Source organism: Peromyscus californicus, unplaced genomic scaffold (assembly GCF_007827085.1).
Source record: "Peromyscus californicus insignis strain IS unplaced genomic scaffold, ASM782708v3 Scaffold_16__1_contigs__length_79575227, whole genome shotgun sequence".
NCBI lineage: Eukaryota > Metazoa > Chordata > Mammalia > Rodentia > Cricetidae > Peromyscus > Peromyscus californicus.
In genome coordinates, this window is record NW_026294458.1 from 8225250 (window position 1) to 8245564 (window position 20315).

A 20315-nucleotide genomic window follows, 5' to 3' on the forward strand; every position below is an offset into this window, starting at 1 on the left:
CAGTTAGCTTTAGTTCCCCCCTCCCTCCCTCCCTGCCCCCCTCTCTCTCATGTAGGGGTGTTTTGCCTGCATATGTGTTTGTACATTACCTGTGTGCCTGGCGCCTGCCTAACCCAGAAGAGGGCATTGGATCCCCTGGAACTGGAGTTTGAGATGGTTGTGAGCTGCCATGTGGGTGCTGGGAATCGAAGGCAGCCAGTGTTAACTGTGAGCCATCTTTCAAGCCCCATAAATTGGCTCTTTTTTTGTTGTTTTAGAGACAGGTTCTCATAATATATTCCCGGCTGGCCTGGAACCCACAGAGATGCCCCTGCTTTGATCCCGAGTGCTGGGATTAAAGGTGTGTACCGCTGAGCCTGCCTTCTCTAGAACTCTCACCCTTAGCCACCCCACACCCATTCCCTCCTCTCCTTACACCGGATCAAGCTCATCTACACCCTCAGTGTATGCTCAGACCAGATCCCTGTAGTCTGAGACCTCCAGGTGGGCTATTTGGAGTTCAAGAGTCTGTACTTGCAAAGCTGAACCACATTAAGATTTGAAAAATAAAAACCGGGAGAGCTGGCCGGAACTGCAGGGTTCCAGACTGTCAATGACAAAGCTCTGAAGCCAAGACCCCAGGTGGTGAGGCCTCTGACAATCGGCCACTCAGTGAAGACGTCCTGTTTAGCTGCGAATTTACTTGGACCTCATTGGCTCATGTCTCTGTCAGTCACACGGGGCCTGGACATGGCGGTCGCCGGCCGCTGGCAGGTGAGTGTGCTGGGCTGCTGGGCTAGGTGGGGTGTGGCGATCGTGTCTGCCCGCGCTCACGCTGTCCCTCCCCGCAGCCTCCCCGGCCCTGCGAGGTCTACCGCGCCGAGTGGGAGCTCTGCCGCAGCGCCGGGCACCTCCTACACCACTACTACGTCCACGGCGAGCGGCCGGACTGCAGGCAGTGGCTGCGCGACCTGGCCAGCTGCCGCGAGTGGGAGGAGAGCCGCAGCCCGCAGGCCCAGGTGAGCGCAGGGTGTGGGCGTGCGCACAGAGCCTTCGGGGACATCCCCCTCGTGCTTCCCTCCTGAGAAGTACCCCAAACTGCTGTATCGAAGGGACTTCAGACCGCGTCAAATACAAAGAGGGAGGCAGAAAAAAGGAGGCACAGAGGGGCTTGGGGTGGGGGTTGGGGGGACAACCGCCCAGCGTTAGGGTCATCAGCGGGCCCTTGGGGACAGGACGGAGGATGAAAAGAGCCAAGGTGCCTGGAGCATGAGGGTGGGCTGTAGAGGACATAGGAATGAGCCTGGGAGTACCTAAAAACGTTCAAGCACGTGTGATCGGAGCTACCTTCGGAAGGCAGTACTGGGGCTGGACCGTCTCTGGGGAGGTGTGAAGAAACCTCTACTTACTCTGAAAAGCGTGTGGAATGACGGACCAAAGAAAGGCTTCCACTTCATCTAGCATGGTGGACCAATGACTTTGTTGGGTGACTCAAAAGGCAGCAGCATTACCTGAAGGCCCAGCATGAGTGATCCCTTAAGCTCCGCGGACGCCTTCTGAGCAGCCCTAGAGTCCTCTCCCAGCCACTGTTACTGCTTTTATAGATTTGGGTAGGAGGCTGGTGAATTTTTAACTCTCTGAGCTTCTTGCTCCTACATTTCCTGTGCTTCCTGAGCCGGTGAGCCTCCCTCCTCCCTCCAGGTGGGAGTGATGCAAAGCCTGGGAACGAGCTAAGACACAGGTGGTTCCCGGTGTCCATTCGTTACACAAATAGTTGTCTCCTTGGGCGATCTCTGATACAGGGTGATCGGGGGAGCCCTGCCTTCCTGGGGCACATTCCAGTCTGGAGTATGGTATTGCTTTCGTGGGCAGTGTGATGGGGACAAGGGGAGTCCAGGACACAGAGTCCCTCTCCTCGCCAGCAGAGGGAGGTCAAGGAGCAAGAGGTTAGGTGTTGAAAACATTCCTAAACATTCTGAAACAGACAGACTGATGTGGAAAAAAAGCTGCTGAAACTTTTTTTCCCCCCCAAGACAGGGTTTCTCTGTGTAGCTTTGGTGCCTGTCCCAGATCTTGCTCTGTAGATCAGGCTGGCCTTGAGCTCACAGAGATCCGCCTGGCTCTGCCTCCTGAGTGCTGGGATTAAAGAAAGGCCTGTGCCACCACCACCTGGCCCTGAAACATTTTTAAAAATCGCAGAAAACAGAAACATGGCAACCCCCTAATAAGTGAAAGTAAAAAACATGGCAGAAAGCGTGTTTGTATGGCAAGAAACTGGAAACTTACTGTCCGTAACTATATATGAACTATCATAAATAAAGGTAAAAAGCAAAGATGCCTCTGAATAGAGAAATGGACAAAGGTTACAGATAAGCAATTCACCATGAAATCAGAATACAGAAGCAATTATTTCTGTACAATTGTTAAAGTACTTTTATTCTTATTTTTTTTTTTTTTTTTTTTTTTTTTTTTTTTTTTTTTTTTTGGTTTTTCGAGACAGGGTTTCTCTGTGTAGCTTTGCGCCTTTCCTGGAACTCGCTTTGGAGACCAGGCTGGCCTCGAACTCACAGAGATCCGCCTGGCTCTGCCTCCCAAGTGCTGGGATTAAAGGCGTGCGCCACCACCGCCCGGCTTTTTATTCTTATTTTATGTGTGTTTTGCTTGCATATGTCTGTACTATGTGCATACACTGCCTGAGGATCCCCTGGAACTGAGTTTCAGATGGTTGTGAGCTGCCATGTGGGTGCTCGGAATCAAACCCCAGTCCTCTGTAAGAGCAGTCAGTGATTTTAACTGCTGAGCCATCTCTCCAGCCCCTATGAAGTTAGAAAAAAAAAAAAGTCTTTGTATAGTATGGATGTGTTGTTGCATGCATGTATATTCGGTGCACACATTGCATGCAGCGGCCCTCTGCTGGCATCAGGCATCTTCCCAACCAATCAGGTGGGGACCTGATTTACTGAAGCAGGATCTCTCTGAGCCTGGACTTCCTTCCCTGTCTCCACCTCCTGAGTTCTGGGATAACAGGCATGTACCAACATACTCAACTTCTGTTTGCCTCTTAAACAATAATGACCTTTTTAGAGACAGGATCTGGCTATATAGCCCAAGCTGGTTTGAAACTTCAGATCCTTTTGGCTCTGTCTGCCAACTTCTGCCAATACAGCTAGTCACTACCACTCCCAGTTTAAGAGGCCTACATAGCACCTGACACCTCACCAGGGACACCCCTGTCATAATAAGGGGGACCTTTTACACAGAGTCCAACAGTAACTTTGGACTGCTGTCTCTTCCTCACTGCGTGTCCCCACCCTCAGGCTTGCTCCATACTCTCCAGGTCTGCTGTAGCTGAGGCCTAGGAGATGCTTTTAAATGGCTGAAGTCAGAGACTGGACATGGCTGTGCATGCTTATGATCCCAGCACTCGGGAGGTGGAGGCATCAATATCAGAAAGTGAAGGTCATACATAGTGATCTTGAGGCCAGTCTGGGCTGCTTGAGACTCTGTCTAAAAAACCAAAGAGCACAATAAAATTGCTGGTTAAGGTGAAAAATGAAGATGACCTGGGCTGCAGAGAAAGCGTGGCCTAGCTGTGTGTGTGCTAAAATGGAACGGTTCTCAAGGTGTGTTATGTAGAAGCAGCTGAGCTACGGATCTGTGTGGACCATATGTTCCCATTTGTTCCTCTCTTCAGAAAAGTGCTGAGGAAGAGGGTGGGATGGGTACCATGTGACAGTACCAGGGGTGCTGGGATTCTGTTGTGAGGCAGTAAGTGACCAGAATCTCCTTTGTACAGCGATCGCTCTGTGAGAGTGAGCAGGCACGGGTCCAGGCTGCACAGAAGCAGACTCTGGTGTGGGCTTTGAGGCAGAGACCCCCTGCAGACTGGAATCTCCCTCTGCCACAGGAGAAGGACAAGTGATGAGTGACAAGCAATTGCAAGCGGGCTCTTGACCTGGACTTTGACCTGGAATACATGGACGGCATTCCAGCTCTAACTGACTGTTGCCCACCTGCATCCGGGCATCACGCCACTGTGATACTCTGAAAGACACCTGTGTCCACAATCCCAGGAAGCCAAGCACTGTGGCGGGTACCTGTGAACAGCCAGGTTGGTCCATCGTGTCCATGCCACCTCCCCTGAGAACACCCACACTGGAGGTGGCAGTCCTGAGGTGTGAGAGCCTCAGGTACACAGTGGCAGCCCTGACCTGTGTGGATACGTGGCACAGGAGTCAGAAAGGTTGCTACATGGTTCTGCTGCAAATGGCTCTTTTTGATCAAGAGAAATGGACCTCCATGTCTTGGGTTTGGTGATTACTGAGTTATTAAAGCATGGCGCTTGGATACTTGCTCAGCTACGCTGGAGATACAGTAGAGCATGCTCAGTGGGCAGGGCAACTTGCCCCTCTGCATCAGCAACTTTTACTGATTTTACAGACTTTTAAAAAGAAATACACACAGCCTTGCAGGAACCACAGAACCTGGGGTCAAGAAATCCAAGTCCCAAGCAGAAAGTCAGACTTCAAGTCCAAAGAATATGGGACTGAGGCCTCCTGATTCCTCCTCGTCATGAATGTATTAAAAGCTGTTTCGCATGTTCCATTCCAAAAGCAACCTGAAAATTAAAGCCACGTTTGTTACAATTTCTACCTGTCCTAGTTAGGGTATCAATTGCTTCGATGAAACACCGTGACCAAAAGCAAGTTGGGGAGGAAATGGTTTATTTAGCTTATACTTCCAGATTGTAGTCCATCATTGGAGGGAGTCAGGACAGGAACTCAAACAGGGCAGGAATCTGGAGTCAGGCACTGATGATGCAGAGGCCATGGAGGGTGCTGCTTACTGTCCTGCTCTCCATGGCTTGTGCAGCCTGCTTTCTTATTAAACCCAAGACAACTAGCCTAGGGATGACACCACTAACAATGAGCTGGGCCCTCATCCATTAATCACTAATTAAGAAAATGCCCACTGGGTGGTAGTGGCGCACGCCTTTAATCCCAGCACTCAGGAGGCAGAGGCAGAGGCAGAGGCAGATGGATCTCTGTGAATTTGAGGTCAGCCTAGTCTACAGAGTGAGTTTCAGGACAGCCAGGGTTACACAGAGAAACCCTGTCTCAAAAAACAAAACAAATGCCCTACAGCTGGAACTTATGGAGGCATTTTCTCAATTGAGGTTTCCTTCTTTCATAAATCCAACTCAATGGTTCTCAACCTTCCTAATGCTGCGACCCTTTTATACAGTTCTTCATGTTGTGGTGACCCCCAACCATAAAATTATCTCATTGCTACTTCGTAACTGTAATTTTGCTACTGTTATGAATCATAATGTAAATATCTGATATGCAACCTCTGTGACAGGGTTGTTTGACCCCCAAAGGAGTCTCAACCCACAGGTCTAGAACCACTGCTAGCTTATGTCAAGTTGATGTAAAACTAGCCAGCACAATGCCCAACAGTGCTATACTCAGATTAGTATTTCATTCTTTTGTAGTAGTTTAAATATTTACTTAAATACACACATGTGCCTGTATGTATACAGGTGCACACAATTATGGACATATACCAATACACGGACACCTACATGTGCCACACATGTGTACATGAACGAGGATGCACATATGCACACACGCACACACATAATGTATACACACACACAGGTGCTCGAGTGCGAACATACATAAGCATGTATACACATGCATACTCACATAGGCACACACACATGCATGTACATGCACACAGACACATGCACTCACTTATACATGTGCACAGGCACACACACAGAAGAACACTAGCTCTTAGAGAGGTCTCTTTATTACTAAGATGTCCAACTGTCTTGTGGCTGCACTGCAGGCCTTGTGTGAGATGCTAAGGCAGTCTGGTCCAGCTGCATGCCCAGCACTCTTTCTGTAGCTTTCCTGGACATAAGCAGTCGGGTGACCATCCCTGAGGCAGAATTATGGATCTCTTCAGAAAGGATTCATTGTAAAATAAAATCTCCCTCCTGAGCGTTCTACACCATTGTAAATGATGGCACTTGGGTGCTCACAGGAACTGCAGAGCAAGAACGAGTCTAATGAGAAGGCAGGGCTTGCCATTTCCAGGGGGCGGTCACTTGGAGGGGAGGAGAGTCTTCAGAGTGAACATTTCCAGGCAGTGAGGGCAGAGAAGGTGCTAGAGAGTGGCAGTCTGCTATCTGCAAGGGCAGCTGTTACCTTGTTGAGCCAGCTCCTGTACCAGTTCATGATGGAGTCCTTGTGTGGCCACACTTCCTGTCACCTGCTTCTCTGTTCCAAGCTGTCAATCCCACACCAACATAGAACTTGGATAGAATTTTCCTGCATTTACCCTGTGTTCATTCATTTTGTTGTTGTTCATTTCCATTTGAGAAACAAAAGCAGGACATTGTGTAAGGGGGGCCTGGGAGTCAGCACAGAACACACCCAGACTCCAAATTCTCAGCCCAAAGAAGACTTATTACCCTGGTTGGACAAGTGTGGGGGGGAAGGGGGGCTGCCTCTGGACAAAGACAGACAACAGGTGTTTCTGCAGGAGTGGTTTTTAAGGAGAAAAAGGGGGAAGTCTGTGCTGGGGTGGGTTGGAAAGTCCTGATTAGACAGGTTAGCTAGTGTAGCCAAATAATGGATTTTGATTGGTAGACCTTGGTGTTTTAGTCAGGGTTACGGAAGTGGCCAAATAAGGGAATAGAGCTTGTGGCTAGCTTTAGGAATGTAATCTAAGAGTTTAGCAAGGGGCAGGGAAGGGGAAAGGACAAGACCTGCTGGCACCATGTTTGTGATGTTTGGGCCTGTTTGAGAGCCCTTCACATTATACATGCTCAATGCATACTCTACCACTGAGCTGCGCCAAACAAGATCACAGCTTTGAGACTGGCAGGTTGACTTCCAAAGGCCTATAGTGGTTTAAGGGAAAGACATACATCAGTAGAGTTTCTGGTTGGGAGTGAGGCTCAGAGGTGCACAACTTGCCTTGCTAGCACAAGGACCCAAGTTTGCTCTCCAAGCACTGCAACAAATAAAAAGTGAGAGTTAAAACCAGGTGTGATGGTGTGCCACGCTGTGGTCCAAGTGCTTGGCAGACACAGGCAAAAGGATCAGGAGTTGAAGACCATCTTTGGCTAGATGAGGCCTTCTCTGAAAAACAAACAACAACAACTACAAAAACCAAACAAACAAAATCCCTAACTTGATGGTAAATATTACAACAAAAGTGCACACAAATGTAAGATGCAGCAGTGTCTCAAACTGGACAAACTCCATAGTTACAAGAGTATTGCACATATTACCACTGCAAAAAGCTTCACATAAGTTTTTGTTCTGTTCTGTTTTGTTTTTGAAACAGGGTCTCACTATGTAGCCCTGGCTGTCCTGGATCTCACTATGTAGACCAGGCTGGCCTTGAACTCACAGAAATCCGCCTGCCTCTGCCTCCCAAGTGCTGGGACTAAAGGTGTGTGCCACTCTGCTTGGCTATTACTTGGGTTCTTATCTAAACTGTGGAGAACATATTGCTATTTTCATGAAGCTGATGTGCACATAACAGCAACTTAGATAAAACCCCCAAAAAAGTACCCTGTTTTTTTAAAAAAAAAAAATCTTAGAGAGCTGGAAAGATGGCTCAACCATTAAGAGCACTTGCTGCTCTTCCAGAGGACCTGGGTTCAATTCCCATCACACACATGGTTGTTCATAACCGTCGGAAATTCCAGTTCCAGGGGATCCAATATGTTCTCTCTTCTGACCTCTGCAGGCACCAGGCATGCAAGTAGTGCACACACATGCGTGCAGGCAAAACACTCACACACAAAATAAAAGTTACATAAATCTAATAAAAATTAAAATAACCTAGTATTAAAAAAATAAGAAAAGGCCGGGCGGTGGTGGCGCACGCCTTTAATCCCAGCACTCGGGAGGCAGAGCCAGGCGGATCTCTGTGAGTTTGAGGCCAGCCTGGGCTACCAAGTCAGTTCCAGGAAAGGCGCAAAGCTACACAGAGAAACCCTGTCTCGAAAAACCAAAAAAAAAAAAAAAAAAAAATTAAAAAAAAAAAATAAGAAAAGGGTCTTAAAAGGATACATGTAGGAGTCATGGGGCAGGGATATGGGAAGAGGGAAATGAGTCAAGGCAGACCCTTGGTGAGGAATCCACATGGCTGGGTTGGTAATTCTCCAGGGCTGTGTGATGAAATGTATACAATCTGATACACACGTAGATGAATGTAGACGTAACTGAGGAAATTGAAATGCTCTGTGGAGTAACAAGTGAGGTCTCCTGAAGGCCTCTCCACTGTCACAACAAACTAAATTAGACTGAATTGGAAAGCCCAGGTTTAATGAGTAAAGGTCTGCTGGGCAATTCCCTGGCCTGCAGAGAGAAGGAGACCAGAGGCCAGAAGAACCACGTGTCTGTTTTCTGGGATGCCGCCTATGTATACCCTGTGGGAGTTGTCCTGAGCCTCTCTGGGGGAGGAGCTGTGTATGGCGGGCTTTGAAGGGGTGGGTTTAGGGAAAGAGATGGGGAAGGGAGCCAAGGTGGATCTTCCACCAGACTCCTTCCAAACACTTCACAGAAATATTTAACAGAGTTTTACAAAGGATTAAGTGACTAACTCCAACTGACCAAGATAACAAACAGAATTACAAAAATTGTTTATCAATCAATATCCAAATGTGTTCAACATTACCCTTAAGTGCTGTCTTCAAAATTAATAGTGGATATTCATTTTTATAAGATTGTTTTCAACTTCTATTTGCTGGTTTCAGCAAAGGACACATACACATTACTCTGGTCAAGGGCATGGAAGAGTAGATAATTTAAGATTACAGCTGGGCATTGCTTTAGGTTGTAAAAGTTGATTGCATGGGAAATCTAAGGCAAGTAAAGTTGATTGTTACATTGTTCTTTTAAAGGCAGGTTAACCAAACAGGCTGAGTGTAGGTAGGACAGCAGTCCTAAGTCTTGGTAAACCCAGGATGTATTAACTCCGGCTGTGAAGTCCAGAAAAGGTTCCCATGTCTGAGGAAGTAAGAGGTCTTCACAATATTGCATCACCAGCTTCTTTTTTGTGTTATTAAAGAAGCATGGCCATGGAGGTGGTCACTGATGAAGAGCTGGCCAAGTCGTGGTGTACTGTGGGGGCAGCTGTACTGTGAATAGGTGTCACCTCATTCCAGGTGGTCTCTTTGAAAAGGGGACCAAGGGGATCGCATGCCTTTAATCCCAGCACTTGGGGAAGGAGCTGTTGCGATGGGACGAGATCAGACCGCGGGGGGCCAAGCTGTCAATCATGCGAGGTCCAACAACTTGGAGGCATTGGTGAGATTGCCCTACTGATCAACCTGTTCTGCTGAGATCCATTCAGGAGAGGTTTCAGAAGTCTGCAGCCTGCAGTCTGAGGAAACAAGATCAGCTGAGGAGTTGGTGAGTGAGCAAAATGCCACCTGAGAACCCAAGAGAAGGAACTGTCCAGCCACCGAACCAGATCACCAGAATCATAAGCCCACCCTACACCGAATGGGAACAGGTAAGGAAGGCCCCATCTCCTGACTGACAGACCAGGTCTCTAGCCCCTAGGCCCCAGCCGTTGGAGCCCCAGGGACTAGGCAGCTACCTTTCCCTGCTCCCTCGCAAAGAAAAACCAACCTCCACGAACCCAACAATCACTGGAGTCATAAGCCCACCCTACATCGACTGGGAACAACCATTGGAGCCCCAGGGACTGGACAGCTGCCTCTTTCCCTGCCTCTTCGTCAAGAAAACCATCCAATGCAACACCAACAACCACCGGAGCCATAAGCCCACCCTGCACCAGTTGGGAACAGCTGCTCCCTGAGACAGAACCCACTAACACCGATTAGACTAAGCTGCTCCTGGAGAAACAGAGCCCAACAGCACAGATTCAGCCAAGAACTCCCAGTGGACCAAGACTATCAATTGGAACAAGAGAGGCAACCTCAGACACAGACACCACCTACAACAAGCAGAGGAAGAGATGAGTAGATGCCAGTGCAAAAATACAAGCAACAACATAAAGATCTATATGACAACATCAGAACCTAGCGATTCTACACCTGTGAGACCCAAATATACAAATGCAAAAGAAGCAGAAGAAGTCAATCTTAAAAATTTCCTAAAGAGGAAATGAAAAACTCCTTTAAAGAGGAATTGAAAAATTCCCATAAAGAAATGGAAGAAAAAACCAAACAAAAAATTGGAAGAAATCAAAGAAAGCCAAGAAAAAGCAATTAAACAGATGAAGAAAACAGTTCAAGATTTGAAAATTGAAATCAAGACAAAAAGACACAAATTGAGGGAATACTGGAAACAGAAAATCTGACTAAATGAACAAGAACCACAGATGCAAGCATAACCAACAGAATGAAGAGATGAAACAGAGAATCTCTGATGTTGAAGATATAATAGAGAAAATAGATTTGTCAGTCAAAGAAAACACTAAAGCCAAAATGTCCAGGAAATTTGGGACACCCTGAAAAGACCAAACCTAAGAATAATAGGGATAGAAGAAGGAGAAGAACACCAACTCAAAGGCACAGAAAATATATTCAACAAAATCATAAAAGAAAACTTTCCCAACTTAAAGAAATACCTATGAAGACACAAGAAAGTTACAGAACACCAAATAGGCTGGATCCAAAAAAAGTCCCCTCGCCACATAATAATCAAAACACTAAACATACAGAAGAAAAAATATTAAGAGCTACAAAGGAAAAAGGCCAAGTAACATATAAAGGTAGACCCATCAGAATAACATCAGACTTTTCAATAGAGACTATGAAAGCTAGAGGATCCTGGACAAATGTTATGTAGATACTAAGAGACCACGGATGCCAACCCAAACTGTTATACCCAGCAAAACTCTCAATCACCATAGACAGAGTAAACAAAATATTCCACGATAAACCAGATTTAAACAATACCTGTCCACAAATTCAGCCCTACAGAAAGCACTAGAAGGAAAAATCCAACCTAAGGAAATTAAACACACCCATGAAAACTCATGCAATAGATAATTCCACACCAGCAAATACCAAAGAAGGGAAACACAACACTACCACCAAAAAATAACAGGAATTAACAATCATTGGTCATTAATATCCATTAATATCAATGGTCTCAACTCAGCTATAAAAAGACACAAGCTAACAGAATGGATACGAAAACAGGATCCATCCTTCTGCTGCATACAAGAAACACACCCAAACTTCAAATACAGACACTACCTCAGAGTAAAGGGCTGGGCAAAGGCTTTCCAATCAAATGGACTTAAGAAGCAAGCTGGTGTAGCTATCCTAATATCTAATAAAATAGACTTCAAACTAAAATCAATTGAAAGAAATCAGAAAGGAGATTACATATTTATCACAGGGAAAATCCACCAAGATGAAGTCTCAATTCTGAACATTTATGCCTCAAATAAAAAGGCACCCACATTTGTAAAGGAAACATTACTAAAGCTTAAATCGCACATCAAATCCCACACGCTAGTAGTGGGAGATCTCAACACACCACTCTCACCAAAGGACAGATCTACCAGACTGAAACTTAACAGAGAAATAAAGGACCTAACAGATGTTATGACTCAAATGGACTTAATCAATATCTACAGAACATTACATCCTAACACAAAATAATAGACCTTCTTCTCAGCACCCCATGGAACCTTCTCGAAAATTGACCACAGGCTTGGTCACAAAGCAAATCTCAACAGATACAAAAACATTGAAATAACCTCCTGTATTTTATCAGACCACCATGCCTTAAAGTTAGATTTCAACAAAAACCAAAACCATATTAAGCCTACAATCTCATAGAAACTGAATAATGATCAACTGAATCACCAATGGGTTAAGGAAGAAATAAAGAAAGAAATTAAACATTTCCTAAAATTCAATGAAAATGAATGTACAACATATCCAAACTTATGGGACACTATGAAAGCAGTGCTAAGAGGAAAATTCATAGCACTAAATGCACGCATAAAGAAGTTGGAGAAATCTCATACTAATGACTTAACAGCACATCTGAAAGTTCTAGAACAAAAAGAAACAAACTCACCCAGGAGGAATAGACACCAGAAAATAATCAAAATGAGGGCTGAAATCAATGAAATAGAAATAAAGAGAACAAAACAAAAAATAAATGAAACAAAGAGTTGGTTCTTTGAAAAACTCAACAAGATATACAAACTTCTATCCAAATTAACCAAAAGGCAGAGAGAGAGCATCCAAATTAATAAAATCAGAAATGAAAAGGGAGACATAACAACAGACAATGAGGAAATCCAGAGAATCATCAGGTCATACTTCAAAAACCTGTATTCCACAAAATTGGAAAATCTGAAAGAAATGGACAATTTTCTGGATAGATACCACATACCAAAGTTAAATCAAGACCAGATAAACTATTTAAATAGACCAATAACCCCTAAGGAAATAGGAACAGTCATTAAAAGTCTCTCAACCAAAAAAAGCCCAGGACCAGATGGTTTCAGCACAGAATTGTACAAGTTTTCAAAGAAGAGCTAATTCCAATACTCTTCAAATTGTTCCACACAATAGAAACAGAAGGAACATTACCAAGCTCTTTTTATGAGGCTACAGTTTCTCTGATACCCAAACCACACAAAGATGCAACAAAGAAAGAGAATTACAGACCAATCTCCCTAATGAACATCGATGTAAAAATACTCAACAGAATACTGGCAAACTGAATCCAAGAACACATCAAAAAAATTGTCCACCATGACCAAGTAGGCTTCATCCCAGGGATGCAAGGATAGTTCAACATATGAAAATCTGTCAATGTAATATGCCATATAAACAAACTGAAAGAAAAAAACCACAGGATCATCTCATTAGATGTGAAAAAGCCTTTGGCAAAATCCAACACCCCTTCATGATAAACATCTTAGAGAGATCAGGAATACAAGGAACATACCTAAACATAATAAAGGCAATTTACAGCAAGCTGACAGCCAACATCAAATTAAATGGAGAGAAACTCAAAGCGATTCCACTAAAATTAGGAACAAGACAAGGCTGCCCGCTCTCCCCATATTTATTCAATATAGTACTTGAAGTTCTAGCTAGAGCAAGAAGACAACAAAAGGAGATCAAAGGGATAGAAATTGAAAAGGAAGAAGTCAAACTTTCACTATTTGCAGACAATATGATAGTATACATGAGTGACCCCAAAAATTCTACCAAGGAACTCCTACAGCTGATAAACTCCTTCAATAAAGTGGCAGGATACAAGATCAACTAAAAAAAAAATCAGTATCTCCTCTATACAAATGATAAAAGGGCTGAGAAAGAAATCAGAGAAACATCACCCTTTACAATAGCCACAAATAATATAAAATACCTTGGAATAACACTAACTAAACAAGTGAAGGACCTGTATGATAAGAACTTTAAGTCTCTGAAGAAAGAAATTGAAGAAGATATCAGAAAATGGAAAGATCTCCCATGCTCATGGATAGGTAGGATTAACATAGTAAAAATGGCAATCTTACCAAAAGCAATCTACAGATTCAATGCAATTCCCATCAAAATCCCAGCACAATTCTTCACAGACTTAGAAAGAATAATACTCAACTTCATTTGGAAAAACAAAAAACCCAGGATAGCTAAAAGAATCCTGTACAATAAAGCAACCTCTGGAGGCATCACCATCCTTGACCTCAAACTCTACTATAGAGCTATAGTAATAAAAACAGCTTGATACTGGCATAAAAACCGACATACGGACCAATGGAATCGAATTGAAGACCCTGACATTAATCCACACATATATGAACATCTGATTTTTGACAAAGAAGCCAAAACTATACAACGGAAAAAAGAAAGTATCTTCAACAAATAGTGCTGGCATAACTGGATGTCAACATATAGAAGATTGCAAATAGATCCATATCTGTCACCATGCACAAAACTCAAGTCCAAGTGGATCAAAGACCTTAACACAAATCCAGTTACACTGAACTAGATAGAAGAGAAAGTAGGAAGTAGTCTTGAACACATTGGCATAGGAGATCACTGCCTAAATATAACATCAGGATCACAGACACTGAGAGCAACTATTAATAAATGGGACCTCTTGAAACTGAGAAGCTTTTGTAGGGCAAAAGACATGGTCAATAAAACAAAAAGACAGCCTACAGAATGGGAAAAGATCTTCACCAACCCCACATTTGACAGAGGACTGATCTCCAAAGTATATAAAGAACTCAAGAAATTAGACATCAAAATACCCAACAGTCCAATTAAAAAGTGAGCTACAGAGCTAAACAGAGAATTCTCAAAAGAAGAATCTCGAATGGCTGAAAGACATTTAAGGAAATGCTCAACATCCTTAGCCATCAGGGAAATGCAAATCAAAATGACTCTGAGATACCACCTTACACCTGTCAGAATGGCTATGATCAAAAACACTAATTACAGTCTATGTTGTAGAGGATGTGCAGCAAAGGGAACACTCCACTGTTGGTGGGAGTGCAAACTTGTACAGCCACTCTGGAAATCAGTATGGTGATTTCTCAGAAAACTGGGAATAAGTCTTCCTCAAGACACAGCCATACCACTCTTGGGCATATACCCAAGGAATGCTGGATCATACCACAAAGATACATGTTCAACTATGTTCATAGCAGCATTATTCATAATAGCCAGAACCTGGAAACAACCTTGATGCCTGTCAACTGAAGAATGGATTAAGAAAATGTGGTACATATACACAATGGAGTACTACTCAGCAGAGAAAAACAATGACATCATGAAATTTGCAGGCAAATGGATGGAACTAGAAAATAATCATCCTGAGTGAGGTAACCCAGACTCAGAAGGACAAACATGGTATATACTCACTCATAAGTGGATATTAGATATAAAGTAAAGGACAATCAGACTGCAACCCACAGATCCAGGGAGGTTATCTAGCAGGGAGGACCCTAGGATGACTGTGGCTTATAATAAGTTTTGGTTTTGCCCAATCACTGGGCAAGCTTTAGTGAAACATTTCACTATTAGGATAAGAATTTGTACCATATCAAGCTGATGAAAGAAAATGCTGGCCATACTTTCAGGAGGGGAGGCTAAAAGCTTGTTAGATTATGGATTAGCTTACAGAAAAATGTCTGCTGTAAATCAAACAGTGAAGGGGAAGATGAATAGGAATCTCACTTACACAACTTAAGTAATACATAGTTCTCTGAACAGATGAAGATACGTTTCTTCTGTATCCCAGAATCTAATAAATAAATATATATATAAATAAATATATATATATATATTTCAGCTATTATTTGGCTTAAAAGGGCTTATTGGGAAATGTTATCATTTTTACTATTTTCTACAGAGAAAATATTTTCCAGTTTCAAATAACCCTGGACTTTTGAGTTATAACCTGTTTTTATGTTAAAAAAAAAGTCTGAATGAAAAAAATCCAAAGTAAAAAAAATTATTTATTTGTTTGTTTAAAAAGAAAAGAAAAGAAAAGGAGACAAAGGCAGGGTAGAACTTTGAGGAGGAGGCAGACAAACAGAATGGCTGTTCCTGTAAAAGACCACGTCTTAAGATTTAATCCCGCTGGGCAGTCGTGGTGCACGCCTTTAATCCCAGCACTGGGGAGGCAGAGGCAGGCGGATCTCTGTGAGTTCGAGGCCAGCCTAGGCTACAAAGTGAGTTCCAGGACAAGCACAAAGCTACACAGAGAAACCCTGTCTTGAAAAAACAAAAACAAAAACAAAAACAAAACAAAACAAAAAAAACCCAAAAGATTTAATCCCGAAAACAAACTACAAGTGTTTAGCCAGTTAGATATCAAACACCATTTTATGTTTATTTGAGCATAGGAATTTACAGTTGCTGTGGTTTGGGTTAAGGCTACCGCTGCCATGGCATTGATAACTGTGGCAGCTATCATAGCTGCCAGAATCATTCAATTAATCTTTTTAAAAAACATTTACATTCCAAGGCATAACTAAGTTGTCTTAAAGCAGATTGTCCATGCCATGGATGAGTCAAGATAGCAGGAATCCAGACATGATTCTGTCTGAAACTTAAAGCCAGGAGACCAAGCAGAGTGTAATGAGAAGCTAATTAAATAGAGTAAGATTAGAAGTGACAGGCAGTTTACATGTAGTTGAAATTCAGGAAAGTGTCCCTCTTTTGTTACAAGGTTGTTGTCTTCTGGTACTAGTTTATGGGATGGCTTTACCAATCCTGCTGGAATCCAGAGGAAGCCTGTTCAAGGAAGCACAGTGTGGAACCTCAGCTCCAAGTTATGAAGGAAATGAGACCCGGATGTTGGCGAAGTCCTCGAGAAAATTTAGATAAAACCATAGTTTGGATAAAACTCCTTACTTTTTTTTTTTTTTAGGAAGTATTTATTTGCATAGACCTGGCTGTCCTGGAAGTCACTATTTAGACCATGCTGGCCACCTGCCCCTGCCTCCTGAGTACTGGGATTTAAAAGCTTGTGCCACCACCGCCTGGTTTAGAGAAACTATTTTTAATTAAAGTGTAGCTGAGTCTGATGGCACACATCTTTAATCCCAGCACTGGGGAGGCAGAAGCAGGTGGATCTCTGTGAGTTTGAGGCCAGTTTAGTCTATGCAGTGAGTTCCAGGACAGCCAGAGATACACAGGGAAACCCTATCTCAAAACAACAACAATGTTTCAAATGACCAAAGGAGATTTAATTTTGAGGCAGTGTCTGATACTTTTGTTTTTGTAAAGCTTTAGTGGCCAGGGCTTACCATGGTTACTAAGAGCAGGCTGATTTCTGAGAACTGCATTGATTGAAGTAGAGGTTTAACATCGAGATGTGAGACTTTGAATTTAACATTGTGTGTATCATCTTTAAGTCTCCTCTTTCACACACTGCAGCCACTGACCAGCACCCTCACAGCCTGCATAAACCCTCCCCTTTTCCTTTCCATTCTGTTTTCACAACGTGTATAAACTTTCTACCTTTCTTTTGTCTGGACATATCCATCCATTTTAACATTCATATGTAAATTCTTCTTCACTAGAATCTTTCCATCCATTTAACCTGTTAAAGGGTTTACTGTTTCCCCTATCAATGCCAAGTCCCCCCTCCCTTTTTAATCATTAGAGCATAATGGATTAATAAAAGCCATTTTTAAAAGCCAGCAGCAACCAGGCAGTGTTGTCTTGCCTTTAATCCCAGCACTTGGGAAGCAGAGGCAGGCAGATTTCTGAGTTCGAAGCCAGCCTCGTCCACAGAGTGAGCTCCAGGACAGCTAGGGCTACACAGAGAGACCTTGTCTCAAACAAAACAAAACAACAACAACAAAAAAAAAAGAAGAAAAGGAAGAAAGAAAGAGAGAAAGAAAGAAAGAAAGAAAGAAAGAAAGAAAGAAAGAAAGAAAGAAAGGAGGAAAAGGAAAAGAAAAGAAAGTGAAAGAAAGAAAGGAAAAGAGAAAAATAGCAGCAGCAGCCGCGGTGTGGTAGTTGAGTTTATTTTTCCCCACTGACTCTTGTTTGTGAGTTTCCCTGTTTTAGTAGGAAAGGGAGGTCTGACTGTTACATGCGAAACATTTAGAGGTCTGGTCAGAATCTGTCTTTTTAAAAGTCACTGAAAGAAACAGGGTGGAAGCAATCTCTTTGCTATCTGTGGTTTTGTAGCTGCTTGTACGACACTAAGTCTGTGAAGGTCTTGGCAGGTTTTTGCTGTTAATGGAAGAAGATTCTGAATGTGTCCTAAGATGGGGACATTTATTTGTCCATTTACTTCCTTCCTTACTTATTTTACACCCTTGGGGCAGAGTCTGAGCCCAGTGGGAGGCTCCACTGATTGTCTATTAACCAACTGAGGGCTGGCAGGTAACTGAGCCTCAGGTTTGAAGTTTTCTTTTTTTTTTTTTTTTTTTTTTTTTTGGTTTTTCGAGACAGGGTTTCTCTGTGTAGCTTTGCGCCTTTCCTGGAACTCACTTGGTAGTCCAGGCTGGCCTCGAACTCACAGAGATCCGCCTGGCTCTGCCTCCCGAGTGCTGGGATTAAAGGCGTGCGCCACCACCGCCCGGCTGAAGTTTTCTTATTTAAGAGACCCCGGTAATTAAACTTTCCTTGAAAGCTCTCAGATTTGTATTACGAACAAGTAACCTGTCTGTCCTTTGCATCCAAAGCTATTGCACGGCCAGAATGTTCTTAAGGTGAAAGAAGACTTTTTTTTTTGCTGTGGATGGAATGGCCAGACATCCTCAGTTGAGGAGCTGGTGGAGGCCTGCCTCGGCTGTAGCATCGATGGCAGGGCTGCTCCACTGTCTGATGAGGATAGGGCCTGGGACAAGGAGACCCACAGGAATTATTCATTCATGGTGTACCCAGAGATGAAAGTTTACAGTCTTGTTTCAATGACGTCTTAGTTCTAACTTATTTAAATAAGGCACTTAATGGTCTTGCATGCTGATGAGATACAGGAGGCAAAGAATTCCCCATGCTGAAAGCTGATAGAGAAGGCAAAATGGAAAACTGTACTCTTTTCTTATGACAGAAGTTGAAGCAGAGTCAAACTGGACTTGAAAAAGAGTGAAGCAAGAAAATAAAAGAGTTCTGGAGAAGACCTTTTGTGCGTAGGACCTCTGCTTCTGAGATTGACTGACAGGTTCAGCCAGCCTGGCGTGACCAAATTTCCCCTTTCCTCCAAATTTTCCTTGTCCTTGAGATCTCTTCAACCCTGCAGGCTGAGAGCTGAGAGCTTTTAGAAGATTCCCATGCACCTTTGTGGTTGTTTGAGTAAGAGTGGACCCATAGGCTCATATATTTGTATGGTGATATTTTATTTGTACTGAAATGTGATTTTATTTGTATGTTAATGAATAAAATTGCCTGGGGGTCAGAGCTAATAGCAAGCCATAGCAGAAGCCAGGTGGTAGTGGCACACACCTTTAATCACGATCACATGACAGGCACATCTCTGTGTGTTCAAGGATACAGCCAGCATGGAGACACACGCCTTTAATCTCAATACCAACCATAGAAGACCTGGAGGTCTGTATAGACAGGCAGTGATGAGGAGGTCATGTGGTTGGGTTTACAACCAATGAGAAGGCAGAACAGAAAGCCAATAAAAAGACAGATACACGGGAAGTAGGTCTCTTTCTGAGGGGAAGGACGACAGTGGCAGCCAAGGGTAAGAAAGGGTTTTTAGTCTCAGCTCTTAGCTACTGCTCTGACCTCTTGGGCTTTTAACTCTGCATTTGGCTCTGTGTTTCTTATTTAATAAGACGGTTACATTTACATATTTGAATGCTTAGTCATCAGAGAGTGGCACTGCTTGGAAGGGATTTGGAGGTGTGGCCTTGGTGGAGTAGGTATGACCTTGTTGGAGGAAAGGTGTTACTGGGGGTGGCCTTTGAGGTTTCAAAAGCCCAAGCCAGGCCCTGTATATTTCTTTCTCTTCTGTTGCCTTTGGATTCAGATGCAGAACTCTCAGCGACTCTCCAGCACCATGTTTGCCTGGGTGCCGCCATGCTCCCCACCATGATAGTAATGGACTAAACCTCTGAAACTGTAAGCAAGTCCCCAATAAATGCTTTCTTTTTTAAGAGTTGCCATGGTCATAGTGTCTCCTTACAGCAGCAGAACAGTTACTAAGACAAGGACATAGACAACTCTGTTTCAGAGTTGGCAGAAGGTGATGTAGAAGGGCAGCAGTGAGTCCTTAGAGGAGGGCCCATCCAAAAGGCCAAGATAAAACTTAACATATGGCAAAGATCCAGAACGGGAGACACCATACGTGACAGTGTGTATCCTTGGAGTGTGTTATGTGAGTGAGGTAGCACCTGTGACATCAAAAAGTGAAACTTTTTGTACTACTACAATTCTTACTGAGAGTGTAGTGAAGAAAAGTTGGGGATGTTTTGCCCTTATTAGAGGAAGAGAATAGGTAAGAAAACCATTTTAAAAATATAGATGATGATTTCACCATCATCCATTACCAGACATAAGGTTTGGTGGAGGAGAATTTGACATTTTTCTTTGGCCAGCAGCATAAATTCAGAATTGGTCACTGGGTCTCCTCTATTACAACTTTGTGGGAAACACTGAGACAAAGTCAATGGGGGAAAATCTCCTCACATCATGATTAATGTAAGTTTTGTTTAGTAAGGTAAAGTGTAACAGTACAACTTGCTGGACGGTGTCCTGTAGTTCGGTGGAAGGATAAAGTAACTGTGTAGCCAGTTGTTTGTTACACGTCAGACTCTGCAGAAGCAGCGAGGACCTGGACGCTTTGTAGCAGAAGTCAGGGCAAGGCAGCGTTAGTTCCACT

At 43.5% G+C, this 20315-nt stretch overlaps 1 protein-coding gene across 2 annotated transcripts in view; it reads left to right on the forward strand.

The window, feature by feature from the left end:
* Positions 1 to 391: 391 nt before the first annotated feature.
* CUNH22orf39 (chromosome unknown C22orf39 homolog) overlaps positions 392 to 20315 on the forward strand; it is a 28834-nt gene continuing 8910 nt past the window's right edge. The window contains exons 1-3 of one of the 2 annotated variants that reach the window (XM_052740291.1): positions 468 to 753; positions 831 to 998; positions 3776 to 7037. In XM_052740291.1, the coding sequence (XP_052596251.1) occupies positions 700 to 753; positions 831 to 998; positions 3776 to 3901 (348 nt within the window). In that variant the 5' untranslated portion in view covers positions 468 to 699 and the 3' untranslated portion in view covers positions 3902 to 7037. Of the gene's footprint in view, positions 754 to 830; positions 999 to 3775; positions 7038 to 20315 lie in introns of those variants that run through there. The other variant, XM_052740292.1, reaches the window with a different exon arrangement.